This window comes from Dipodomys merriami, unplaced genomic scaffold (assembly GCF_024711535.1).
Source record: "Dipodomys merriami isolate MVZ:Mamm:240054 unplaced genomic scaffold, mDipMer1.0.p SCAF_52, whole genome shotgun sequence".
Classification (NCBI taxonomy): domain Eukaryota; kingdom Metazoa; phylum Chordata; class Mammalia; order Rodentia; family Heteromyidae; genus Dipodomys; species Dipodomys merriami.
Window position 1 is genome coordinate 8,002,771 of NW_027206091.1, and position 22,220 is coordinate 8,024,990.

At 58.3% G+C, this 22,220-nt stretch overlaps 1 protein-coding gene across 5 annotated transcripts in view; it reads left to right on the top strand.

The window, feature by feature from the left end:
• LOC138811160 (serine/threonine-protein kinase PAK 4-like) overlaps positions 1 to 18,649 on the top strand; it is a 29,042-nt gene extending 10,393 nt beyond the window's left edge. Inside the window, exons 2-10 of one of the 5 annotated variants that reach the window (XM_069998811.1) lie at positions 10,524 to 10,596; positions 11,780 to 12,020; positions 13,575 to 14,033; positions 14,203 to 14,634; positions 15,366 to 15,499; positions 15,608 to 15,734; positions 16,282 to 16,407; positions 17,396 to 17,530; positions 17,734 to 18,649. In XM_069998811.1, the coding sequence (XP_069854912.1) occupies positions 11,817 to 12,020; positions 13,575 to 14,033; positions 14,203 to 14,634; positions 15,366 to 15,499; positions 15,608 to 15,734; positions 16,282 to 16,407; positions 17,396 to 17,530; positions 17,734 to 17,889 (1,773 nt within the window). In that variant the 5' untranslated portion in view covers positions 10,524 to 10,596; positions 11,780 to 11,816 and the 3' untranslated portion in view covers positions 17,890 to 18,649. The remainder of the gene's footprint in view (positions 1 to 10,523; positions 10,597 to 11,779; positions 12,021 to 13,574; positions 14,034 to 14,202; positions 14,635 to 15,365; positions 15,500 to 15,607; positions 15,735 to 16,281; positions 16,408 to 17,395; positions 17,531 to 17,733) is intronic. The other 4 variants (XM_069998810.1, XM_069998813.1, XM_069998812.1 and 1 more) reach the window with 4 other exon arrangements.
• Positions 18,650 to 22,220: the final 3,571 nt, after the last annotated feature.

Sequence of the window (22,220 nt, forward strand, 5' to 3'; positions counted from 1 at the left end):
TAGCGCTCTACCACTTGAGCCACAGCGCCACTTCCAGCTTTTTTCTTTTTTTTTTTTTTTTTGGTCCAGTTGTGGGGCCTGAACTGTGGGCCTGGGCGCTGTCCCTCAGTTCTTCAGCTCAAGGCTAGCACTGTACCACTTGAGCCACAGTACCACTTCCGGCTTTTTTCTTTTTGCTTATGTGGTGCTGAGGAATCGAACCCAGGGCCTCGAGCATGCAAGGCAAGCTCTCTATCACTGAGCCACCTTCCCAGCCCTCCAGCTTTTTTCTTTTTGCTTATGAGGTGCTGAGGAATAGAACCCAGGGCCTCAGGCATGCAAGGCAAGCGCTCTACCACTGAGCCACTTTCCCAGCCCCAAATCTCTTCATGATCAGATTTGGGTCTAAACTAGACCGGTTCATGGTGCTTGATTGGAAGGCCTGGGTTTTTTGTCCTGGGCAGTCTCCTCCTGTGTACCATGGTGCTGTTTCTGGGGACTGGGACTAGGTCAGAGCCCCGATGATGCAGGCTCAGTTTAGATGAGGTGGGGTGGGGGGTGTCTTGACTGGGCGGCCCTGTTTGCCTAGTATGTGGGCCTGTTGTCTGTGCAGCTGTCTGATGGACAGGGAGAATAATAGTTGTTAAGTTAAAGACCCAGAGTAGATTAAAAAGCTGAAGCCACTCCCTGTGGGGCTGGCGCCTGGATGCCGCAGGAGGGCCCCAGCCGAACTGCCCAGCCGAGAGCCTGAGTGGTGTGGTGGGTGGGCAGCTTTCCAGCCCCTTGTCTCCCCTCCCCCTCCCCCCTCCCCCTCCTCCATCCTCCAGAGCATGATAGTGACCTGGGTCCTTGGACTGCCCTGATCTGTGCTCCTGTAGCTACTGTGTCTCCCCCTCTCCCCCTGCAGCCCCAGCCCCCCAGTGCTCCTTGAGACCCTGCTGCCACCCTGGTCATTAGCTGGGACCCACACAGGAGGGGGTGGATTGGGGCAGGGGCAGGGGGCCCCCCTCCCCCTCTCTGCCCTGCCCTGCCAGCCTCCACAGAGAGGTGACTGTCAGATGCCACTCAGTTCTGTCACCAAGTCCATGGGCCCGCACATGTGGCAGCCCCACCCCAGCCCTGTTGGCCTCAGTTTCTCTGTTTTGGAAACTGGCTGTCTGAGGGTTATTTCTTCCACGTAAGGCACTCAAAAGGGCCAACGTGGGGCTTCTCAGTAATAATGTTCAGTGGCCTGCCCCCGCCTTGTGGGCCCTACATCCCACCACCCCCTGTCAAGCTGAGGCCCTCTCCTCACAGAATGCCTCCTCCTGTGATGGAGGCAGAGAAGTCCAGGAGCAGGGAGAGGCCCTGGCCCTACCTGGGAAATCAGGGAAGGCTTCCTGGAGGAGGAGCCTCAGGCTGAGGCCTGAGAGTGGAGCCAAGGTAGTTGGGAGTTTGTGCTGCAGGGAGAAGGAATGGAATGACAGGCTCAAGGACTCAAAAGTTGGGAATGGGTGTGGCGTTTTAATAAAGGATCAGAATTTTGAGTAAACTTGCAACTTTCACACTAACTGCACATCCTCTTGTGGGAAGTGTGAGCTCAGACTGGGGGCGGGGGGGGCACCTCCTTCACCCAGTTTCACCCAGTGGTAACTTTGTACAAAGCTGGGGGGGGGCAGGATGCCAACCTTGATCAGGGAGACAAAGCTCCATCTGAGCTTCCTCTCCACGCCCAGCCACTTGATGTCCGCCCCACCGTCCAGTTCTGCGCCCTGACCGCTGCGTGTGCAGACACAGCGGGGAAATAGACTCAGGGTGGAGGTGGCTTAGAGGTAAGCGGGCGCCGTCTCCGCGGCCTTGCTGTGGCCCTCTGACGGCTCCAGCTGTTCAGAGGTTTCTCGCTTTAGCTCCTCTCCATCTTTTCCGCACTCTCTCTGCGATCTGCGCCTGCGCCCTGTGCCCTGTGCGAGCCATTCCCGCCTCCCCCTTCCTAACTGGGTTGTTACCCAGTACAGCTCTGAGGCTCTACTAGGCCTTCTTCGGCCTTGTGGCATTTCTTCCCTTTGGTAGCTCTTCATCCTTTTCGGTGGACTTGTGCACACAGACCTTGTCACTTTTGATAAGGTTATCTTTTTTTTTTTCCCCCCCTAGAGTGGCACCAGGATTTGAACTCTGGGCCTTCTTGCCAGGAAGGTGCTCTGTCATTTGAGCCATGCCTCCAGCCCTTTTTTGATTTCGTTATTTTTCAGATAAGTTCTCATATTTTTGCCCAGAGCCCATTTTGGACTATAAACTTCCTACCTACACTTTCCGTATTGCTGGAATTACAGGTGGTACCATCACACTAGTTTCTTGGTTGAGATGAGGTCTCCCCAAACCTCCCGATCTTTGCCTCCCAAGCAGATGTAAGTTTTCCTTTTATGGATTGTGCTTTTGGTGTCAAGTTGAACCATGTGGCTTAGATTTTGAAGATAATTTCCTGTGTGTTTTGTTTCTCTAAAAGTTGTATGGATTTACATTTAAGTCCAGGATCAGTTGTGGGCTAGTTTGTGCCAAATGTAGGGTTTAGATCAAGGATCATTTGAGTTTGGTCTTGCATATGGATTTTTCCTTGTCCTAGCAACTTGCTTTATATATTGACTTTCTTCCCCTGACTTCCCTCTGTTGCTCTGTCAAGAATCCATGTATGGGGCTGTGAAGGTGGCTCAGTGGTAGAGTGCTTGCCTTGCATGCATGAGGCCCTGGGTTTAATTCCTCAGTACCACATAAGCAGAAAAAAGCCAGAAATGGTGCTGTGGCTCAAGTGATAGAGCACTAGCCTTGAGCTGAAGAGCTGAGGGACAGCGCCCAGGTCCAGAATTCAGGTCTCATGACCGACTGAAAAAAAAAAAAAAAGAATCAGTGTGTGCCCTGTCAGGCATCAGCGGCTTAGCCTGGCATCCTAACTACTCAGGAGGCTAAGATCTGAGGATCACAGTTCAAAGCCAGCTTGGTCAGGAAAGCCCATAAGACTCTTAGATCCAGTTAAGAGAGTAGAGTGTCAGCCTTGAGCAAAAAAGCTAAAGGACTGTGCCCAGGCCTGAGTTCAAGCTTCAGCACCAGCACAAAAACAAGGAATCAGTGCCATGAGATGTCACTTGGCATTTATTAGGATGGTTACTGTCAAACACAAAATATAGTCAGGTGCCGTCCTGCACTCTATAACTCCCGCTGTACAGGAAGCATAAATAGGAAGATGGTGGTCCAAGTTCTGCCCAGGCCAAAGAGGAAACTATCTGAAAAGTAATCTAGAAACAAGAGCTAGAAGCATGGCTCAAGTGTAGAGTGCTTGCCTAGCAGGTGCGAGGCCTTGAGTTCAGATCTCAGTACCACCAGAAAATGAAGGAAAGATCAAACACAGAATGTAATCGTGGCCAGCAGCTCTAGCCTAGGTGCTCCCAAAGCAGAAACAGGCATTTGCATCCCAGTTCATGGAGGGTCCTTTACAGCCAGAAGTGGGTAGACCCAGCGATCAGTAGATGAACAGAGAAACAGCATACTCAATGGCATGTTATTGGGCCCTAAAAAGGGATGACACTCAAAGACGCTGTCATCATTGGTAGTGAGACAAGCCAGACACTGGGCGAAGCTTCCTCAGCCTGGGCCCAGCTCACCACTGGCCCTGTACGCTGCTGGTCCATGGCTGTGGGGCGCGGAGGGAGGGGGGCAGTGGGGACTCTGGCTGGGGGCTGCAGTTGAGGACTTCAGCTGACGCACAAGCTCAGATTAGTGCACAAAGGTCCTCCTGACCCAGCAGAAAGAGGTCCCCGAAGGGGGCCCGTGGCGGCCTTCTGAGCACCAGCGGGTACCGGCTGACTAAGTGAGAATGTGCTCCATCCGATCGCAGTCTAGGCCAGAGGGCTGGAGCTTCTGTCTGCAGAGATGGGGGAGACAGATGCGGGGGGGGGGGGGGTGATAGGTGTGCTGGCCTGGGGGCTCCACAGCGAAGCCTAGGCCCCAGTCAGATGGAAGATGTCCCACCTTGTTCTCTGGGTCTAGGGCCCTGGCACATGACTGGGAGAGCTGTGGGTCAGATCAGGGTGCATAGACGAGTCACGAGACTACACACAGACATGACTACACGCACACACGCATGCTCTCAAATTAGGACTGGATACAGTTAAAGCATCACCTGACACAGCGTATCACAGAGTGATCATTGCAGTGGAAAGCCCATGAGCCTGTACATGAGGAACAGAGGCCCATCTCTTCCTTCACCCCCAAAGCTCCTGCCCCTCCCTTGCCTTTCCCTGCACCCCCAAAGCTCCTGGCCCCTTGGCCTGCCTCTTGTTTTGCCACCTCTGGATGTATCTCTCACAGCCTTCTGTCCCTTTCCTGGCTTAGCACACTTTACCTAAACATTCCTAGGCTGCGTTGGGTTACCACATTGTTTTCCCCACCCCCACCATTTGAGGCTGAGTCTAGCTCTGAAGGCCGCAGCAGGCCTGAAACTCGTGCCTGGGCCTCCCGCGGAGTGCTGAGACTACTGGAGTGCAGCGCCACGCCAGGCTCTTAGCATCTCTCCTTCCAGGAACCATCCTCAGTGGAGGAATATTTGTCTTGTTTCCAGTCTGTTGCCGTTCACAGTTCACCGTGCTACCTGGAATGAACCTTCCAGGCCTCCCCCTCCCCCCACGCAGCTCACTGATGTTTGTACCCCGGAAATCACTTTCCAGTCCCAAGTGTGTCTCCCACTCCCCTGGATGCCCCTGGCCCTGTGGGAGAGCCAGGGAATGTGTGGGGTGCTGCTGCTGGCTGTGGAGCTGCATGCCAGGTCTCAGAACAGAGACCCCTCACGCCTTGTAGGGAAGGCTCCAGGAATGGGGGGCAGCACAAGGGGGGTCATCCTGTTTACCCTTTGGCCTGAATTAAGGAAAGGACAAATGAATCAATCGGGGCCCCCCCCCTCTCCTGGGACCAGCAGGGAAGTCCAATCCTAACCCATCCCCTCAGCCCAAACCGGCCCAGCTGGTTTGGGGAGGCCTCCCGGCCTGGCTGCTGCCTGGCACCCCGCCCTGCAGGGCAGGACTGGCCAGAGTTCTGCTCCTGGTCCTTGGCCCGGCGCCTGTTCTGGGAGTAGCAGAGCAGGAGAAAGGGGAGGACTGGGCTCTCCTCCTGGGCCCAGCTACTCACCGGGACTGGGTGATGGCCCAGGAAAGGCCTAGTGAATGGGGGGAGTGGGGGCTGGCCCAGAGGAGAGCAGCCTGGGCTCCTGAGCAGGTGCCCAAGGTGGAGCATTCTCAGCCCATGTATGCACATGCGCAAGCGAACACACACACACACACACACACACACACACACACACACACACAGAGAGAGAGAGAGAGAAGCCTGCCCTTTCTCCAGCTCCTAATGGCCATCCTCAAACTCAGAGCCCTGCCTGGGAATCCCAGCCCCTCACCTCCCTGTAGCGCCCTGGGCAAGTCACACAGGCTCCCTAGCTTCCCTGTGCCTCCGTTTCTCCTGTGTTCTCCTGTGTAGGGCATGGGTGAGGCTGGGCCCCGCCCCTCCCTCAGCAGGTCAGTTACCCTGTGAGCAGCAGGCATCCCCCTCCCCCCCATCTCCTGTCTCCCCTCTTGTCTCACAGCACTTGCTGGCATCCTAGCCTGGGAGGGGGCGGGACTGCGGCCACTCTGCTACCAGCCCCCCTCCTGCCACACCTAGAGGACCCCACAGCCCGTCCCAGGGGGTGAGGGGCTGGGGGGGGAGGGTCATTCCTCGCCGCAGCCATGGCCACGTGGCTGTCTCCAGCTTGCCCTGCCTCCCGCCCTCTGTGTCCCGCCCTCCACTGCCCATGGGTGGTGCCTGGGCAAGGGCTGGGCTCACCGCTGCCAGGCAGGCTGGGTGCAGAGCCAGCAGCCTCCTGGGAAGGGCCCTGGGTCCCCAGGCCCTGCCTTCCCAGCTAGGGACAGCTGTCCCCCGCTGTTCTTGGAGGGTGGCCTAGGGAGTGGAAGAGGATGGTGGAGGTGAGCAGGGGAGGAGTGGAGAGGATGGGCCAGCGGGGCCAGCGGGAGCCAGGGGATGGGCCACCCCTTTTCTGGGGCCTGGCCAGTATGAGGGCAGGCCCCAGAGCCCCTGGGCACTCCAGTTCCTGGGGTCTGCTGTACCCTGGCCTTCTGCCAGGCTGAGGCTCCCTGCGTTACTCCCGGCAGCCCTCATATCAACTGGCCATGGGCCTGCAGTCTAGCCCTGCATTTCCTTCGCCCTTTTATTTTGATTTTTTAAATTTATGTTTATATATATGTATATAATATATATATGTACATTTTTTTTGGGTCCAGTAGTGAGGCCTGAACTCTGGGCCTGGGCGCTGTCCCTCAGCTCTTCAGCTCAAGGCTAGCGTTCTACCACTTGAGCCACAGCACCACTTCCGGCTTTTTGCTTTTTGCTTTTTGCTTATGTGGTGCTGAGGAATCGAACCCAGGGCCTCTGGCTTGCAAGGCAAGCACTCTACCACTGAGCCACCTTCCCAGCCCTGTACATTTTTTTTTCTTGTCAGTCATGGGGCTTGAACTCAGGGCCTGGGCACTGTCCCTGAGCTTTTACTCAAGGCTAGTACTCTCCCACTTGAGCCACAACTCCATAGTCATAGCCTGTGATTATCTGGAGAGGTCTCATTCTCAGCCCGTGGGCCAGTCGCCCCGCATCCACGGGAAGGTGAAGTGGGTCCCCCGTGTGTGACTTCTTGGAGGTTGTGGCCTGCGTGCACCCATGAGGCCGGGAAGCTCCCTCTGGGCTTTGCAGTGCCCCTGCCCACACCTCCCAGCAAGCCGGGCTCCAGCCTTTGGCCACCAGCCTCTAATGCCAGCCTCCTGTGGGGACTGTGGGAGGAGGCAGCAGGCTGCTGCTGGGTGGAGGGAGGCTGGGTTGCCATGGACTCCAGCCTGGGGTGGGGCCCGGGCTGGCTGAATATGGCCAGGTGGAGGAGACACTGTATCCTCCCTCAGCCATACTCGCCCTCCGCCCCCAACCTGCCTTCTTGGGGCTCCCCAGCCTGAGACCATGGCTGCCTGGGCCGACTTCCACATGTGTGTTCATTCCTTCATGCATTCATTCATTCACCTTGCCAGCAGCAGTAGTGACTGGCAGTGAGCCTGTAGCGAGGCCCCAGCCCCCACCATGCTGAGTTGTTCCATTGCTCCTCCAAACATCCCTGCGACGCAGGGACTGCGGGCACCCACCGCTCATGGGTGGAACCCTGCAGCTCAGAGAGGTTGATGGGCTTGTTGAGGCCCCACAGCTGGGGATGGCAGAGCTGGCTCCGAGGCATGGGCTGCCCTGAGCCCCTGCGAGGCCTCGGCCCTGGGCAGCAGCCAGGCTGCAGGAAGGCTGCAGGGACCCTGGGGGCAGTGGGCACTTGGCTGTTGAAGAGGAGGGAGAAGAAGGTAGGATTTGGGGTGGGGGGCATTTGGGTATCCTAGAGCCTTCCCCATAGTGGGCACCTCCTGGCTTCCCTGGCTCTCCCCATGCCCACTGCTGCTTCCCATTGAGCCCAGACTGCCCTCCCGGGGCTCTCACTGTGACTGTCACCTGCCCCCCTGCTCCTCCGTGAGTGCCCTGCAGGGCCGGGTGTCAGCCAGCCATGTGAACCAGGCAGCCCCGCCGCCCTGTTTTCACCCCTCCAAGGGTGCCTGGAGGGGTCCTGAGGGGGCTCAGGAAAGTGGGAGTGCTCAGGTCGGCAGCGGGGAGCCTGCTGTGGGCTGCAAAGGCAAGCTAGGCTACCCTGTGTGGTCAGAGCCCAGCCCTGGAGGGGGGGGTAGACTGAGGCAGAAAGGTTGGTAAAGACACCAGTGAGGATAGGCAGGGACCGATGGCAGTGGCCTTGAGTGCAGGCAGGGGATGCCGAGCACTTGGGCATGGGGTGCACCAGGCCCTCCATGCCTTCCTCAGAGCCTGGGGGAGAGGGCCGCACATGCGCACACGTGTGCACACACTCTCCTCGTCCTTCCCCGGGCTGACTCCTTGGGTCACCTGGGAGGGGGGTGGGGGGTAATTGTCATGAAGTTCAGAGGGGAGAATGTGTGGGTTCAGGAGCAGGTGACTCGGCCATTAGAATTCAATTTTTTTTGGCACTACTGGGTGATTTTTGAACTAGGGGTCTCTCTCTTGCTCAGCTGGTGCTCTTTTACTTGACGCACAAGCTCCTCTTCCTCATCTGTCCCTGCTTGAGTCCCCCGGCCACTCTGCCTCTAAGTCCCCTCTTCCAGGGGCGTCTGAGGTGTCCTGAGCAGGAGCAGCAGGTAGAGACTGATCATCCTCAGGGGATCAAGTGCTCCTGGGGCTGAGCAGTGCTGTAGGTATTGGGGTCCAGCAGGGAGCACAAGAGGCAAGCATCCCTGGTTTGTGGGGCTGACTCTCCAGGGCAGAGGCGGACGCCCCTTGTGGCATCTATACCCCAGTGTGAGCAGTATGATCGAGCCCAGGCGGCCTGAGGTGGAGGAGCTGGAGGCTAGGGGAGAGAGAGAATGGGCAGATCCCATCCCACAGGCCCTCTGGGCCTCCAGGATGAGTTTTGGGGTACAGGAGAGAGGCTAAGAACTTCACCTGTAAAGTTCGCTGGACACCTCCGGGACCGGCTCCACATCACCTTCATGAGTGGCCGCATCTGTGAGATGGTTCAGGTGACTGGTGCCTCAGGGGGTGCAGGGGGCCTCTGAATTCCAGGTGGACACTGGTCGGGTCAGGAGGCCCCTCCCGCTCTCGGTGGTGGCCAGGACAGTGTTGGCCCTGGAGCTGCGTCAGGGAGCCTGGTCGCCGCAAGGACTGGTTCTCAAATGTTCTGGGATGGACCATCTTGCCAGGGGCCTGCAGAAAAGTTGGTTAAGCAGCTCTAGATCAGGAATTGATGTCCATGGCAGCCAGCCAAGCCAGATAGGAGGGGACAGGGACATGGTCTGGGTGGGAGGAACAGGCAGGGATCAGGGCCAGCCTTAGAGAAGAGAGTAATATAGACAGAACCCTCCTCCACACACACACACCTCAGGCCACCGTCCTCAGACAGACAGGCAGGTAAGAGTGCCCAGCATCCAGTCCTGCCAGCCTCTCACTGGCTCAGCATCAGGTGCCATGATCGGGCCAGCACATACTGCTGTTCACCAAGCCCGCAGGACCTGGACCTGCTGGTCGGTGACATGGCTCCCAGTGGCCCCTTCCTCTTAGGGCTGGAGCACAGAGCAAGCAGGATGCCAGACAGAATGTTGGGGGCGGGGGCACCCAAGGGGTGTGCAGTCCCTGCCAGCTGCTGGTGTTATCGTGATGGTCACTGAGTATGGTGTCTGGTGGCCCTGGGCCTGGCCTGTAGTGCCTTGTTCTGTGTGACTCCGGCTACAGCCATCCCTGTCTTTACCAGAGGGGAAACTGAGGCACGGACTTGCTTGGTCAGGCCATGTGTTGAGCTCTCTGGTATGGGTGGCATTGGGCCATTCCAGGAGGGATACAGCCACATTGCCCCCTCCCCTCGGCTCCCTCCCCTCCCCCACTGCCTGACAGCAAGGCTCTGAGCTGGCCTGGAACTGGGTGGGGCTCTGCCTGGTCACTATAAACATGGCCAGTTCCTCTGTTTGTCCTGCCCTCCGTGCGGTGCCCAGAGGAAAGGGGTGGCCCAGGCAAATATCCGTAGGTGTGCCCCTCTTCTGCTTCCCCTGCTTAGGGGTGATGGGGGAGACTGCACAGCAGGAGAGGAGAAGGGGGAAACAGCCAATCACTTCTATCCCTTTCCTCCCCTCCCTCTGCCCTCCCCTCCAGGGCTATGAGTGGTTCCTGCCCCTGCCAGTTGCATTAGGGCTTTGGGGAGGAGGCGCTGAGAGCCTGTGCCAAGAGTTCAAGGTGAGGGCAGGCTGGACACAGAAGGCCGGGAGGTCACAGCACATGGGCACACGGGGCTCGTAGCAAGACCACACAGAGGAAAGCAATGAGGAGCCCGGGGCAGATCAGGACTGCAGGAATGGCTGTCTGAGACCCCAAAGCAGAAGCTAAGATGCCTCGGCCCACATCCAGTGACCCAGGCAAGCAGAGAAGCAGGTGGGGAGAGCCCTGGGCAGGCGGCTCCGGCCTCCTGGGGCCCGTTGAGACAGGCTGGGTGCCTGCTCCCGCCCACCTCCTACTGAACTGCAGCTGCCAAACCAGTTCCCAGGCTGGCGTCCTGCCCCGGCCCTGATCCTGCTTCCAGGCTGGTACTCCCCTCCCCTCCTGAGCTACTTCCTCTGGAAGGTCATCCAGGAGAGCCCACTGAAGCTGCGCCTGTGCCCAGCACTGTGCCAGACACTGGGGGAACCCTCTGGGAAGGAGACAGAGGTCCCCACTGGTGCCCCTGTCCCAACATGCCTTGCCCTCAGCAGCCACCTCCAATGATGTCCCTGCAGGTCACTGACCTCCCTGGGGACAGATCTGCCTGCCCCTCCTGTGGGCCCCCAGAGGTCAGAGCCTGTGCAGGTCATCGCCATGGCCCTGGCACCAGCCAGCAGATGGCCATGCACAGAGGCCTGATGGAGAGTTACAGACGTGCACAGTCTCGTCCCTTTTCACAGATGACTGAGCCGCAGCCCTGACAGGCGATGCCAACCGTGCAAGGGCGCTTATAGCCCGCCAGCCTCCAATCAGGTGTGTGAGACAGGAGGTGTGGAGCGGCCTGCCAGGGTTGGGCGTTTGTTTAATTCAGTTTGTGGACCCTAGTAAGGAGTCAGTGTTTTCTAGCAAAGCCGTTTGAAACCTGTGTTTACAGAGCAGGGCACCGAAGGGTCTGCGGGGCAGCGTGCCCGCCCACCTCCTTTCACTGCCCCTTCCTCCCCTTGTGCCCCAGGCCACAGCAGATGCAGGGGACACCCCACTCCCAGGCCATCATTTCTAGGACTCCCTGTGGGTGCCACCGTCAGCTTCCCCTGCAGCCCTTTGCCTCTTACCCACTTACCCTGAGCATTGCCGTGAGCTGGGCTGGCTTGTGCCCCACTGCAGACCCAGAGCCTAAAAATTGGGGTAGGTGTAAGCCGGGTGCCGGTGGCTCACACCTGTCATCCTAGCTTCTCAGAAGGCTGAGATCTGAGGATCGTGGTTCCAAGCCAGCCCTGGCAGGAAAGTCTGTGAGACTCTTATCTTCAATAAAACACCAGAAAAAGCCAGAAGTGGTGCTGTGGCTCAAGTGGTAGAGCGCTCGCCTTGAGTGAGGACCCAGGCCCAGAGTTCAAGCTCCATGACTGACAAAAGCAATTAGGGAGTGTGGCCTTGCAGACTGCTCATGGCCAGTTCACTAGCCTTTGGTGGAGGAGTAAACAAACGGGGTTGGCATCCCCAGCCTATATCAGTTCTAGGCAACAGTGTGGGTGAGGGATAGCTGCCTGGCAGGATCACCCCTTTCCTGAGTGCTCAGTGTGCCAGGTCTGGCTTGTGCCAACACCAGCGAAGCAGGCTCTGAGAATGGCAGAGGGCTGGGGACTTCAATCAGAGGATTGAAGGAGGGTGTAAGGAAGGAGTCGTGGGGAGCTCTGAGGGAGGGAGTTCCAGGCAAAATCCCTGGTATACAAGCTGATCGGATGTGAGGCAGAGGTGGGACAGGGGCTGTGTGGGGTCTTAGACATAAGGGCTCTGAGTCTCATCCCCTGGCTTCGCTGCCTGGGAGGACCCAGAGCCTGGTCTCAGAGGCCAGGGAGGAGGCTGCTGCCCCCTAGTGGTCCAGCTGGGAAGCTGCAGGGTGGGGGGGCCGGCCAGGTTCAGCAGAGGGACAGCTGGGTGTGTTTGGGCCACTCTCCACCCAGCACTGACCCTACCCCTGTGGTGATTCCTTCCACAGGCCCAGGCCGGCAGGAGCCCCGGCTCTGGCAGGCACCATGTTTGGGAAGAGGAAGAAGCGGGTGGAAATCTCAGCACCATCCAACTTCGAGCATCGCGTGCACACAGGCTTCGACCAGCACGAGCAGAAGTTCACTGGGCTGCCCCGCCAGTGGCAGAGCCTGATTGAGGAGTCAGCCCGGCGGCCCAAGCCCCTCATCGACCCTGCCTGCATCACCTCCATCCAGCCTGGAGCCCCCAAGGTACGCAACAATGCCCATGCAGATCCCCCCCCCCGCCCCAGAGCCCAGCCCTCCCGTACCTGACCCTCCTCCTCCACATCTGCCTCTGGGGAAATTGTGAGAGTTACTGTAGTCCTGGTGCCCAATGTGGCCTCCAGCCAGGCAGGCTCCCGGGGCCAGATGCCTGCTGGGAGGGCAGCCAGGTTCTCCCCAGCGGGTAGAGCGGCCAGGCCTACTGGTCAGCAGGCTCAGTGCCCAGGCAGGCCTGCGGCTGATTCATTCTCTTGCTGCCAGCCCAGGGTCAGCCAGGTAACCATAGCCAGTGCCCAGTGTCAGCCTGAACCCCACCACAGGGTGCTCTGAGTCCCATGGCCTCTGGACCATCCTTAAAAGCAAGTCTTCATGTCCAGCTGGATAATTTATGCCCAGCAATGGGTGCTGGGTATCAGGACCCACACTCCCCAGGGTGCTCCATGCTTGGTCCTCAGGTCCCTGGCAGCAGGTTGTACTGTGTCTCCTGAAGTCTAGCCCCACCCTGCTCCCCCAGGAGGAAGGGCTCTGTCAGAGGACACATCAAGGGGCTCTTGGGTAGGCGCTAGCCTGAGGCCCTAGGCCCATGGCCAGGACTCTCCTTGTTTTCTCGTGGCCCTCTTGACCTCAGTCCTAATGCCACAGCCTGCACCGGGGGCCATCTGTCTAGCTTTCTTGGGCTGTCTTGGCAAGGCCAGCCTTCCAGGAAAGGCAGGGGCAGCCAGGCCTGTGGGTGGCTGGGGTGAGGCCAGGTTCTCTGCGCTTCTCCCTGCATGCCAGCCTCTGCTGTAGGGGCTGAGAGGTAGCAGGACTGGGGACCAGAGGAAAGACCAAGGCCCTCAATGGACAGACGCCCATGCTCTGTTAGAAGGCTGGGGCAGCTGCTTCCCCTACCCCTGCCCAGTCTGGGACGGATCCCAGGTGCTTTCCCACCTGAGCCACGCCCCCAGAGCTGGTTGCTGACACTTAGCCCCAGGAGGGGGGCTAGCCAGGCAGGGTGCGCCCAGAGTATCCAGAGGCCGTCTCTGTCTTCTCCTTGGGACCAAGGCCCCTCTCACTCTCTGTACCCCACCCTCAGCCTCCAGAGGAGCAGGGATTGTGGTTTTGGGGTTAACGATCTTGGCAGCCTGCAGGGGAAGAGTACTGAGCCCAGCCCGACCTAGCGGCCTGTAATTTGCGGCTCTCTAGGGCTGATTACAGACTGCACTGGCCTCTCCCTCCCTCCTCCTTCCCTCCTTCCCACAGGCCTGATTCTCCCCAGTGTGGGGAGCTAGGGAAAGATGGGGTGCACCTCACGGATGCCACCCAGGCTGCTGAGCCTGCTCCTTCAGCTCCTACAGCTGCAGCTGAGTTCTGGGGGGCTACAGGGCCCCTGGTCCCTCCCCGCCCCCCTCCATCCACCCCACCATTCACCCACAGCATTGCTTCATTCCGTCTCTGTCTTGTCTCTGTGTGTGTGTGTATGTGTTGTTCTGTCTCCATGCCGGATGCACGTCCTGTGCCCCTCCTTGCCCGGCCCCCACCCCGCATTGCCCCGGCCCCCAGACCATCGTGCGAGGCAGCAAAGGTGCCAAGGATGGGGCCCTCACACTGCTGCTCGACGAGTTTGAGAACATGTCGGTGACACGCTCCAACTCACTGCGGAGAGACAGCCCGCCACCCCCTGCCCGTGCCCGCCAGCAGAATGGGGTACCAGAAGAGCCAGGGCCCCCAGCCAGGGGCGCCCCAGAGAAGGCTGGAGGCCGAGGCCGGGCCGCAGGGCGCAGTGAGGCAGGTGGCGGCAGTGGTGACAGGCGGAGGGGGGGCCCGGAGAAGAGGCCCAAGTCTTCCAGGGAAAGCCCAACAGGACCCCAGGAGTCCTCCCGGGACAAACGCCCCCTCTCTGGGCCCGACGTCAGCATCCCCCAACCTGCGGGTCTGGCCGGTGGGGCGAAGCTGGCAGCTGGCAGGCCCTTTAACACATACCCACGGGCCGACACGGACCACCCACCCCGGGGTGCCCAGGTAACCTGACCCCACCCCAAGATGCCCTGGCTCCCTGTCTGTTCCCTGTGCCCCCCACCAGCCCTGCCCAGCCCTGTCATTTGCTCATCCTGACCACCCATGTGTCTGTCCCTCAGCCCCACAGGATCTGTCCTACCCACCACTCACAACTGCCTCTCTTCTGTTTCAGGGGGAGCCACACACCATGGCCCCTAATGGGCCATCTGTGGGGGGTCTGGCTGCCCCTCAGTCTTCCCGGCCTCCCACCCGAGCCCATGGTGCCCCCAGCCCTGGCATGCTGGGCCCCCATGCCTCTGAGCCCCAGCTGGCCCCTCCAGCCCGCACCCTTGCTGCTCCTGCTGCACCCCCCGCCCCTGGACCCCCTGGGCCCCGCTCCCCGCAGCGGGAGCCCCAGCGAGTGTCTCACGAGCAGTTCCGGGCTGCTCTGCAGCTGGTGGTGGACCCGGGGGACCCGCGCTCCTACCTGGACAACTTCATCAAGATCGGCGAGGGCTCCACGGGCATCGTGTGCATTGCCACCGTGCGCAGCTCGGGCAAGCTGGTGGCCGTCAAGAAGATGGACTTGCGCAAGCAGCAGCGGCGGGAGCTGCTCTTCAATGAGGTACATGGGGCGCCTTCCCCGAGCCCAGCCCGGCCTCCCCAAACCCCAGTCCCACCTTGGTCCCATCCAAGACCACCTGACCTTCCAGATCCTCATCTCTTGTCTCCTGCAGCTCCATCGGGCCCACCCACTCCCCTGCAGCTCCTGGCTCGGGTCCACTCTTGGCGTCCCTGGCCATTTCCCACACACAGCCAAGAATTTTAGGGCTCTTCTCCATCCCGCCCCTTCCAAGCTCTGGGTTCTGTCCAACTTCCAGCTCTGGCCCCCAGGCGTATGGGTATGAGGTCTCCCTCTTCCGATGCTGGAGGCTGGGCAAGGCCAGCTCCTGCTTCCTGCCCTCCACACAGCCCACACTGCCCCAGCCTGGTCCCTGGAAGCCCAGTGACCCTGTAGTCCCCAGGCCTTTCCCTTGTAGTCCTTGTACCCAGAGTTCAGCATTCTGACTGTGTGTGCACGCATGCACACACGCACACGCACATGTGCACATAACCTTTAACCACTCCTCCTACTTGTCTCCTCTGGGCCCCGACCCTTTTCTCCCTCCCTTAGACACCACCAGAGACCTGCCAGGACTGGCCAGGATGAGAGAGGAAAGCAGGGGGGTGTGAGGGGTGAAGGGCACACCCCCCCAGCTGGCTGCTGGCTTTTGGCAGCAGTGGGGAGGGAACAAGGCCCAGACCCAGGAAGGGGGGCAAGTGAAGGCCATGGCTGACCCCTCCCCCCCCATCCAGGTGGTGATCATGCGAGACCACCGGCACGAGAATGTGGTGGAAATGTACAACAGCTACCTGGTGGGGGATGAGCTCTGGGTGGTAATGGAGTTCCTGGAAGGAGGCGCCCTCACAGACATCGTCACCCACACCAGGTACGCATGCGCGTGCTCTCCTGGCCTCGCCCCACCCCATGGAGGCGGGGCTGTGCCTGTTCAGCCCCGGCCAGGACCCCGTATGCCCAGTCCCTCCCTCACGTGCAGGATGAATGAGGAGCAGATCGCCGCCGTGTGCCTGGCCGTGCTACAGGCCCTGTCTGTGCTGCATGCTCAGGGTGTCATCCATCGGGACATCAAGAGTGACTCCATCCTGCTGACCCACGACGGCAGGGTGAGCAGGCGGGCACTGGCTGGGTGGGCGGGCACTGAGTCCAGGTTCAGTCCTGGGCCTCAGGTCCAGGTCAATAGGGCCCAGACTATCCCTGGACACTGAGGGGACAGGCTTGGGCCCACAGCCACAAGCTGGCCAGCCGAGCAGCCAGGATGGGGTCATGGCTGAACTGAGGTGTCTGGAACACACACACACACACACACACACCGACAACACCCCGATACACACACACACACACACACACACCGGGTCAGGGCTGTGTGACTCTCAGACCTTTGAGCAGAATGTATTTCTCTGAGGAGACCTGTGAAATGAAAGCACCCTAGTACATGGGCCCTCCAAGCTAGGCCCATCTCTATCCTCACCCAGGCTCCGGGAGCAGCCCCCACACTGCCCACCTGTCAGATTCGAGAGCCCAGCTCTGCTCTCTGGTCAACACAATGGAGTCACCCTGGCCAAGGCCAAGCTGGCAGATAGGTGGACACCCCTGCTTGGCCTTGCCCAGACCAATGCCCCTGACCTCCTCCCACCTCTCCCCGGGTCCCAGGTGAAGCTGTCAGATTTTGGGTTCTGCGCCCAGGTGAGCAAGGAGGTGCCACGGAGGAAGTCACTGGTTGGCACACCTTACTGGATGGCCCCGGAGCTCATCTCCCGCCTTCCCTACGGGCCAGAGGTGAGCCCAGCAGTGGCCTAGCTGTCCTGCTGGCAGTGGGAGCAGCTGGCATGGGGAAGGGGCCAGTCTCAAGGAAAGGAGGTAGGGCGCATGCGTGTGTTCCTGTATTCATCTCTCCATTCATTCCAGATTGAATACTAGCTTGAAGAAAACCGTGAAAGCTCGTTACAACAAAACTAAAGGAGGGCTGGGAAGGTGGCTCAGTGGTAGAGCGCTTGCCTTGCATGCCTGAGGCCCTAGGTTCGATTCCTCAGCACCACATAAACAAAAAGAAAAAAGCCAGAAGTGGCGCTGTGGCTCAAGTGGTAGAGTGCTAGCCTTGAGCTGAAGAGCTGAGGACAGCGCCCAGGCCCAGAGTCCAGGCCCCACGACAGGACCCAAAAAAAAAAACAAAAACAAACAAATTAAAAAAAAAAAACTAAAGGAGCTAGCACTTTGACTCACACCTGTAATCATAGCTACACAGGAGGCTGAGACCTGGAAGACCATGGTTCAAAGCCAGCCCATGCAGAAAAGTCCATAAGGGGAAAAAACAAAATAACACCAAAATCTGAAGTGCTGAGTCCTTAAGCTGTGAAGAGGTTTGGGGGACCGGGCTTCAGACAGCCCTGTCTGTGCACACTGGTTTCCTCAGTGTCACCTTGGCCCCTGTGGCCCCATAGCCAACCCCTGGCAGCAGGGGACATCTCAGCCTGTGACCTCCACTGGCATTCTAGATACTTGGGCTAAAATCCCAAGGCTGAACCTGATTGGCTCAGCATAGGTCATGAACACCTTTCCCTAATGTCCCAATTTCTGATTGGGCAGCCTAGGTCATAGCCCACCTATAGGAGGGGTTTCACCAGAGGAAACCTGGGCCTGGTTAGCTAGGGATTCTGGAGCATGCAAGATCTGGCTAGCTGGGCATCCTCAACCATATTGTAGGCCCCAGCCTCACGGAGGCCTGGCCGCCTGAAGCCCAGCCCTGCCGTGCTTCTCCCCACTCCAGGTGGACATCTGGTCACTGGGGGTAATGGTAATTGAGATGGTGGATGGGGAGCCCCCCTACTTCAATGAGCCACCCCTCAAAGCCATGAAGATGATCCGGGACAACCTGCCACCCCGACTGAAGAACCTGCACAAGGTGGGCCACCTGGCGGGGAGGGCGTGTGGCACATGACACCCCTGACCCAGAGGCTGGAGGTCACAGGCCCTCCTGGTGGGAAGGGGGTCTTCCAGGGCCTGGCTGCTGCCCACTCACTACCCTGGGGCCTTCAGGTGGGTGGTGGGGCTGGCACCAGAGCCAGTACCTAGCGCCTCGGCCCCTGAGCCCGTCTCCTCTCTCAGGTGTCGCCATCCCTGAAGGGCTTCCTGGACCGCCTGCTGGTGCGTGACCCGGCACAGCGGGCCACAGCGGCCGAGCTGCTGAAGCACCCATTCCTGACCAAGGCGGGCCCGCCCGCCAGCATCGTGCCCCTCATGCGCCAGCACCGCGCCAGATGAGCCCAGCGCGGCCTGAACCAAAGAGCCTGTGGGCTGCCCTGCGCCCACCACGCGGCCCTGCCTGCGGGGGCTGCCCGCCAGACACTGTGGGCACACGCTGCCCTCCATGCTGGGCCTCGAGGAACCCCACTACTGAACCCAGGTTTTGATTCTGGGACCTCAGATGACACGAGTGTCTTGTGGGAGCAAGCGAGGCTCCCGGAACCCCGGCCTCCAGGACGAGGCCCTCCTGGTGCTCTGTCCAGGGAGGAGACGGCCACCCAGCACTGGAAACCCGCAGCGGGGACCCTGGGCAGAGAGACCACCAGAAGAGAGGGTGTTGTGTGAGTGTGTGTGTGTATGTGTGTGTGTGTATGCGTGTGCGTGTGCATGTGTGTCCTCACACACTGAAAGTCTAGCAACTCTGTCCTCAGCCTGCAAGTGGCAATCTCAGACCTTACCCAGCTCCCAGCCCCCTCCCCCTGAGCCATTGTGGGGGGTCAATCATGAATGTCTGAAGAGTGGCCTTTCCCCAGAGCCCTGCACCCCCTTTTCTCTGTCACTGAAGAGGGGCAGTGAGGCCTCTGCAGAAGTGACTTCCGCGCCGGACGCCTCCGTTTTCTAGAAGTCTATTTATATTGTCATTTTATAACACTAGCCCTGGCTCCTGACTGGGGCCAGGCGACGCCAGTCTGTGGCGGCTGGGAGGCCCGTTCCTGCCCCGCCCCGCCCCGCCCCCTCCCCTCCCTCCTTAGTTTTACAATTAAAACATTTTCTTGTTTGGGTGTGTGCTGTGTAGACACCTCTGCCCGGCCATCTTGGGGGGAGATTGGGGGACCAGAATCTAGTAGCCCAGATTTCTGTGGCAGCCCAGCCCTGTGAGCTGACCCCAGGTAGCCCCTGTCCAGCCCTGTGCTGGCAGCCCGGCCTGTCCCACCGGGGCCCTGCCCGGGCCTGGCCATAGACCCCCAAGACCCCCAAGCCATCAGGAGCTCTCAGCCTTCTTAATACAGAGGTTCTTTTTTTTGTTTTTTTTGGTCGTGGGGTTTGAACTCGTCCTGGGCACTGTCTCTGGGCTCTTCAGCTCAAGGCGGGCACTCTACCACTTGAGCCACTGTGCCACTTCCGGTTTTCTGGTGGTTTATTGGAGATGAGAATATCATGGACTTTTCTGCCCAGACTGGCTTTGATCCATGATCCTCAGATCTCAGCCTCTTTAGTAGCTAGGATGACAGGCATGAGCCACTAGCGCCCAGCTAATACAGGGGTTCTTGTTCCTCAGCATTCCTGGGGGTATAAATGGATGGTCATCTCACCAATGGAGACAAGAGGCCACTAACCCTTGGCAGGACTCGACTAATATGGCGGCCCAGTCCCTCCACCTTGCGTACAAAGCCTCCCCCAAACCTTCCAGATCAGCAGCTGGGGGCACTGCAAAAAGTGGCCTTCCAGGCTTCTGGGCTGGCAGAGCTGGGGAGCACAGCCTGGTGGGGACACCCCACACACCCCAGAAATGAACGCGAAGTCAGCCAGGCAAGTGTGCTGTTGGTGATGGGGTTCGAGGCACAGCGGTGGATCCAGTCAGACCAGGTTCACAAACCCGGGCTGACTCACAGCCTAGGTGGCACTCAGCAATTTGCATTTCCTGTTTTAAAAATTGTTTTGATGGTACTGAGGTTTGAACTGAGGTTTTGTGCTTGCCGCGCGCACCCTTTCCCACTTGAGCCATTGTCTCCCCCACCCCCAGCTGCAGTTTATTCCATTTGTTTGTGGTTGTGGGTGTTTTTGTTTTTTGCCAGTCCTGGGCTTGAACTCAGGGCCTGGGCACTGCCCCGAGCTTCATTTGCTCAAGGCTAGCACTCTACCACTTGAGCCACAGCGCCACTTCTGGTTTTTTTCTGTTTATGTGGTCATCAAACCCAGGGCTTCATGCATGCTAGCAAGCACTCTACCACTAGGTCACATTCCCAGCCCCTGTTGTGTTTTTGAGACAGCCCCTACTGGCCTCCAACTCTCTCAGTCCTCTTGCCTCAGTTTCCCAAACGCTGAGATTGCAGCAGAATGGGGCCCTGCAGCATGCTGGCTCATGGGGTGACTATTGGTGTCTCAGCAGAGTGGGCAGGTTGGACGCCCTTTCTGGTCTGCCAGGCATAGGGCTGGCCTGGCCCTCCCGGCCCAGCAAGCAGAGCCACTGTCCCATCAGCCCTGAGCTGAGGACACTCAGTAAACAAATCCAATGAAGGCCCTGCCCGGGTGAGCCAGAAGGTGACCAAGGAAGCCTCTCTGAGTAGTCACAGGCCACCAAGAGCACACGAAGCAAGGGCTGGGGTGTGGCCGTGCAGAGCTGTAGAGCGGAATGTTCTAAGCTGTGAGGACCCAGGCTGCCTTCTATACAATTGATGAGGAGCCATTACCAGACAGTAGGACTAGATTCTCCTGCCCCGCCCCCAAGGCTTATCCCTGTCTCCTGAGGGGACCTCTATCTGGAATAGGTTGAACAGTGTCCTGCTTCCCCCCCCCCCAAAAAAAAATGGTGTGACCATTCCCTAGTCCCTGGGACGCAGAAATACTACTACATCTGGCAAAAGCTTGGGAGCTGGAGATAAGATCACCCTGTACTAATGACCTGGATGGAGCTTCCTCACTCCAGGACAGTGTGGTAGCACACTCCTGTCATTGTAGCTACTCGGAGGCTGCAGGTAGGAGGATCAAGGATAAAGGCTAGACATCTGGCAAAGGTGTGAGACTCAGTCTGAAGAACTAAAGCAAGCTGGATGTTGGTGGCTCCCACCTGTAATCCTAGCTACTTGGGAGGCTGAGATATGAGGATCACAGTTCAAAGCCTAAGCAGGAAAGTCTATGAGACTCTTATTTCCAATGAACCACCAGAAAACCAAAAGTGGTGCTGTGGCTCAAAGTGGTAGAGCACTAGGCCCAAGTGAAAAAGCTCACGGACAGTGCATGGGCCCTGAGTTCAAGCCCCATGACCAACAAAACAAAAACACTAAAGCATAAAGGGTTGGAGATGTGGTTGGTTCAAGTGGTAGAGCACCTACCTACCTGGCCAAGTGTCCTGAGTTCAAATCTCAGAACCAATCAAACAACAAAAATTAAGAGACAGGGGTCCCAGGAGTGCCTTCAGTAGCCTACCCTCCCCTCTCCCCCCTTCCCCGCCTCTCCCCCCATCGGAAGACCTCTCACTAGGCTCCACCTCTTAAAGGTCCTACCACCACTTCCCAACAGTGCCAAGCTGGGGACCACACACACCTTTAATCCTTGGATCTCCAGAGAGCGTTCCAAACCTAGAATGTAAGCTAGTTGGGAAGGGGTGGTGTGGGTTCTAGCTTCAGCTCTGCAGAGCTGAGATCAGTTTGCAATGTTGTATTAGAATTCACTTTCCAGCTATACCTCTGGGGCTTGAACTCTAGGCCTGGATGCTGTCCCTCAGCTCTTCAGCTCAAGGCTAACGCTGTCATTGATCCACATCTCCAGCCCTTTTATATACTAGTTTGTTTTTTGTTTTGTTTATGTTTTTGCTAGTCCTGAGGCTTGAACTCAGAGTCTGGGCTCTGTCCCTGAGCCTCTTTGTGTTCAAGGCTAGTGCTTTACCACTTGAGCCTCAGCACCACTTCTGGCTCTTTCTCAGTAGTTTATTGATGATAAGAATCTCATGGACGTTCCTGCCTAGGCTGGCTTCGAACCTTGATCCTCAGATCTCAGCCTCCTGAGTAACCGGGATTACAAATGTGAGCCATTGGCACCCAGCTATATGCTACTTGAGATAGTCTCACTTCCTGCCTGGGTCTGTATCTGGACTATGATCCTCCTATTTTTTCATTTCATACCATAGCTGGAATAATCAGACACCATTCTACCCAGCATCTGATGATTGTACTGGAGTCTCAGAGACTTCTGCCTGGGCTGGCCTAGAACCATGATCTTCCTTCTTCCAGGAAGCTAGATTGGCGCTCAGGGATTCCTCCGGTTCACGTAGAAGTTTTGAGTTTTGTTTCCTTGTTTTTTCTCCTAAGTTCTGGGGTTTACCCTGGTCTCATGACCCAAACATGGTCCAAGGTCTGGGAGCCACTGAATGGGAGGAGATCTGCACCTCAGGCGGGAACAATGTCTCCAGCAAAAGCTCTGAGACAAGAATGGGTGTGTAGCTCAGTGGTAGAGTACTGGCCTAGTATGCATGAGACACTGGGTTTGACCCCACCCCACCCAGCACCAAAACATCTCTCCGTGTTTTTAACCCAGTAGTGGTGGCACAAGCCTGTAATTCCAGCACTATAGACAGGAAGATGCCGAGTGGAAGCCAGCCTGAGCCACAGAACAACAGTGTCTTTAAAAAA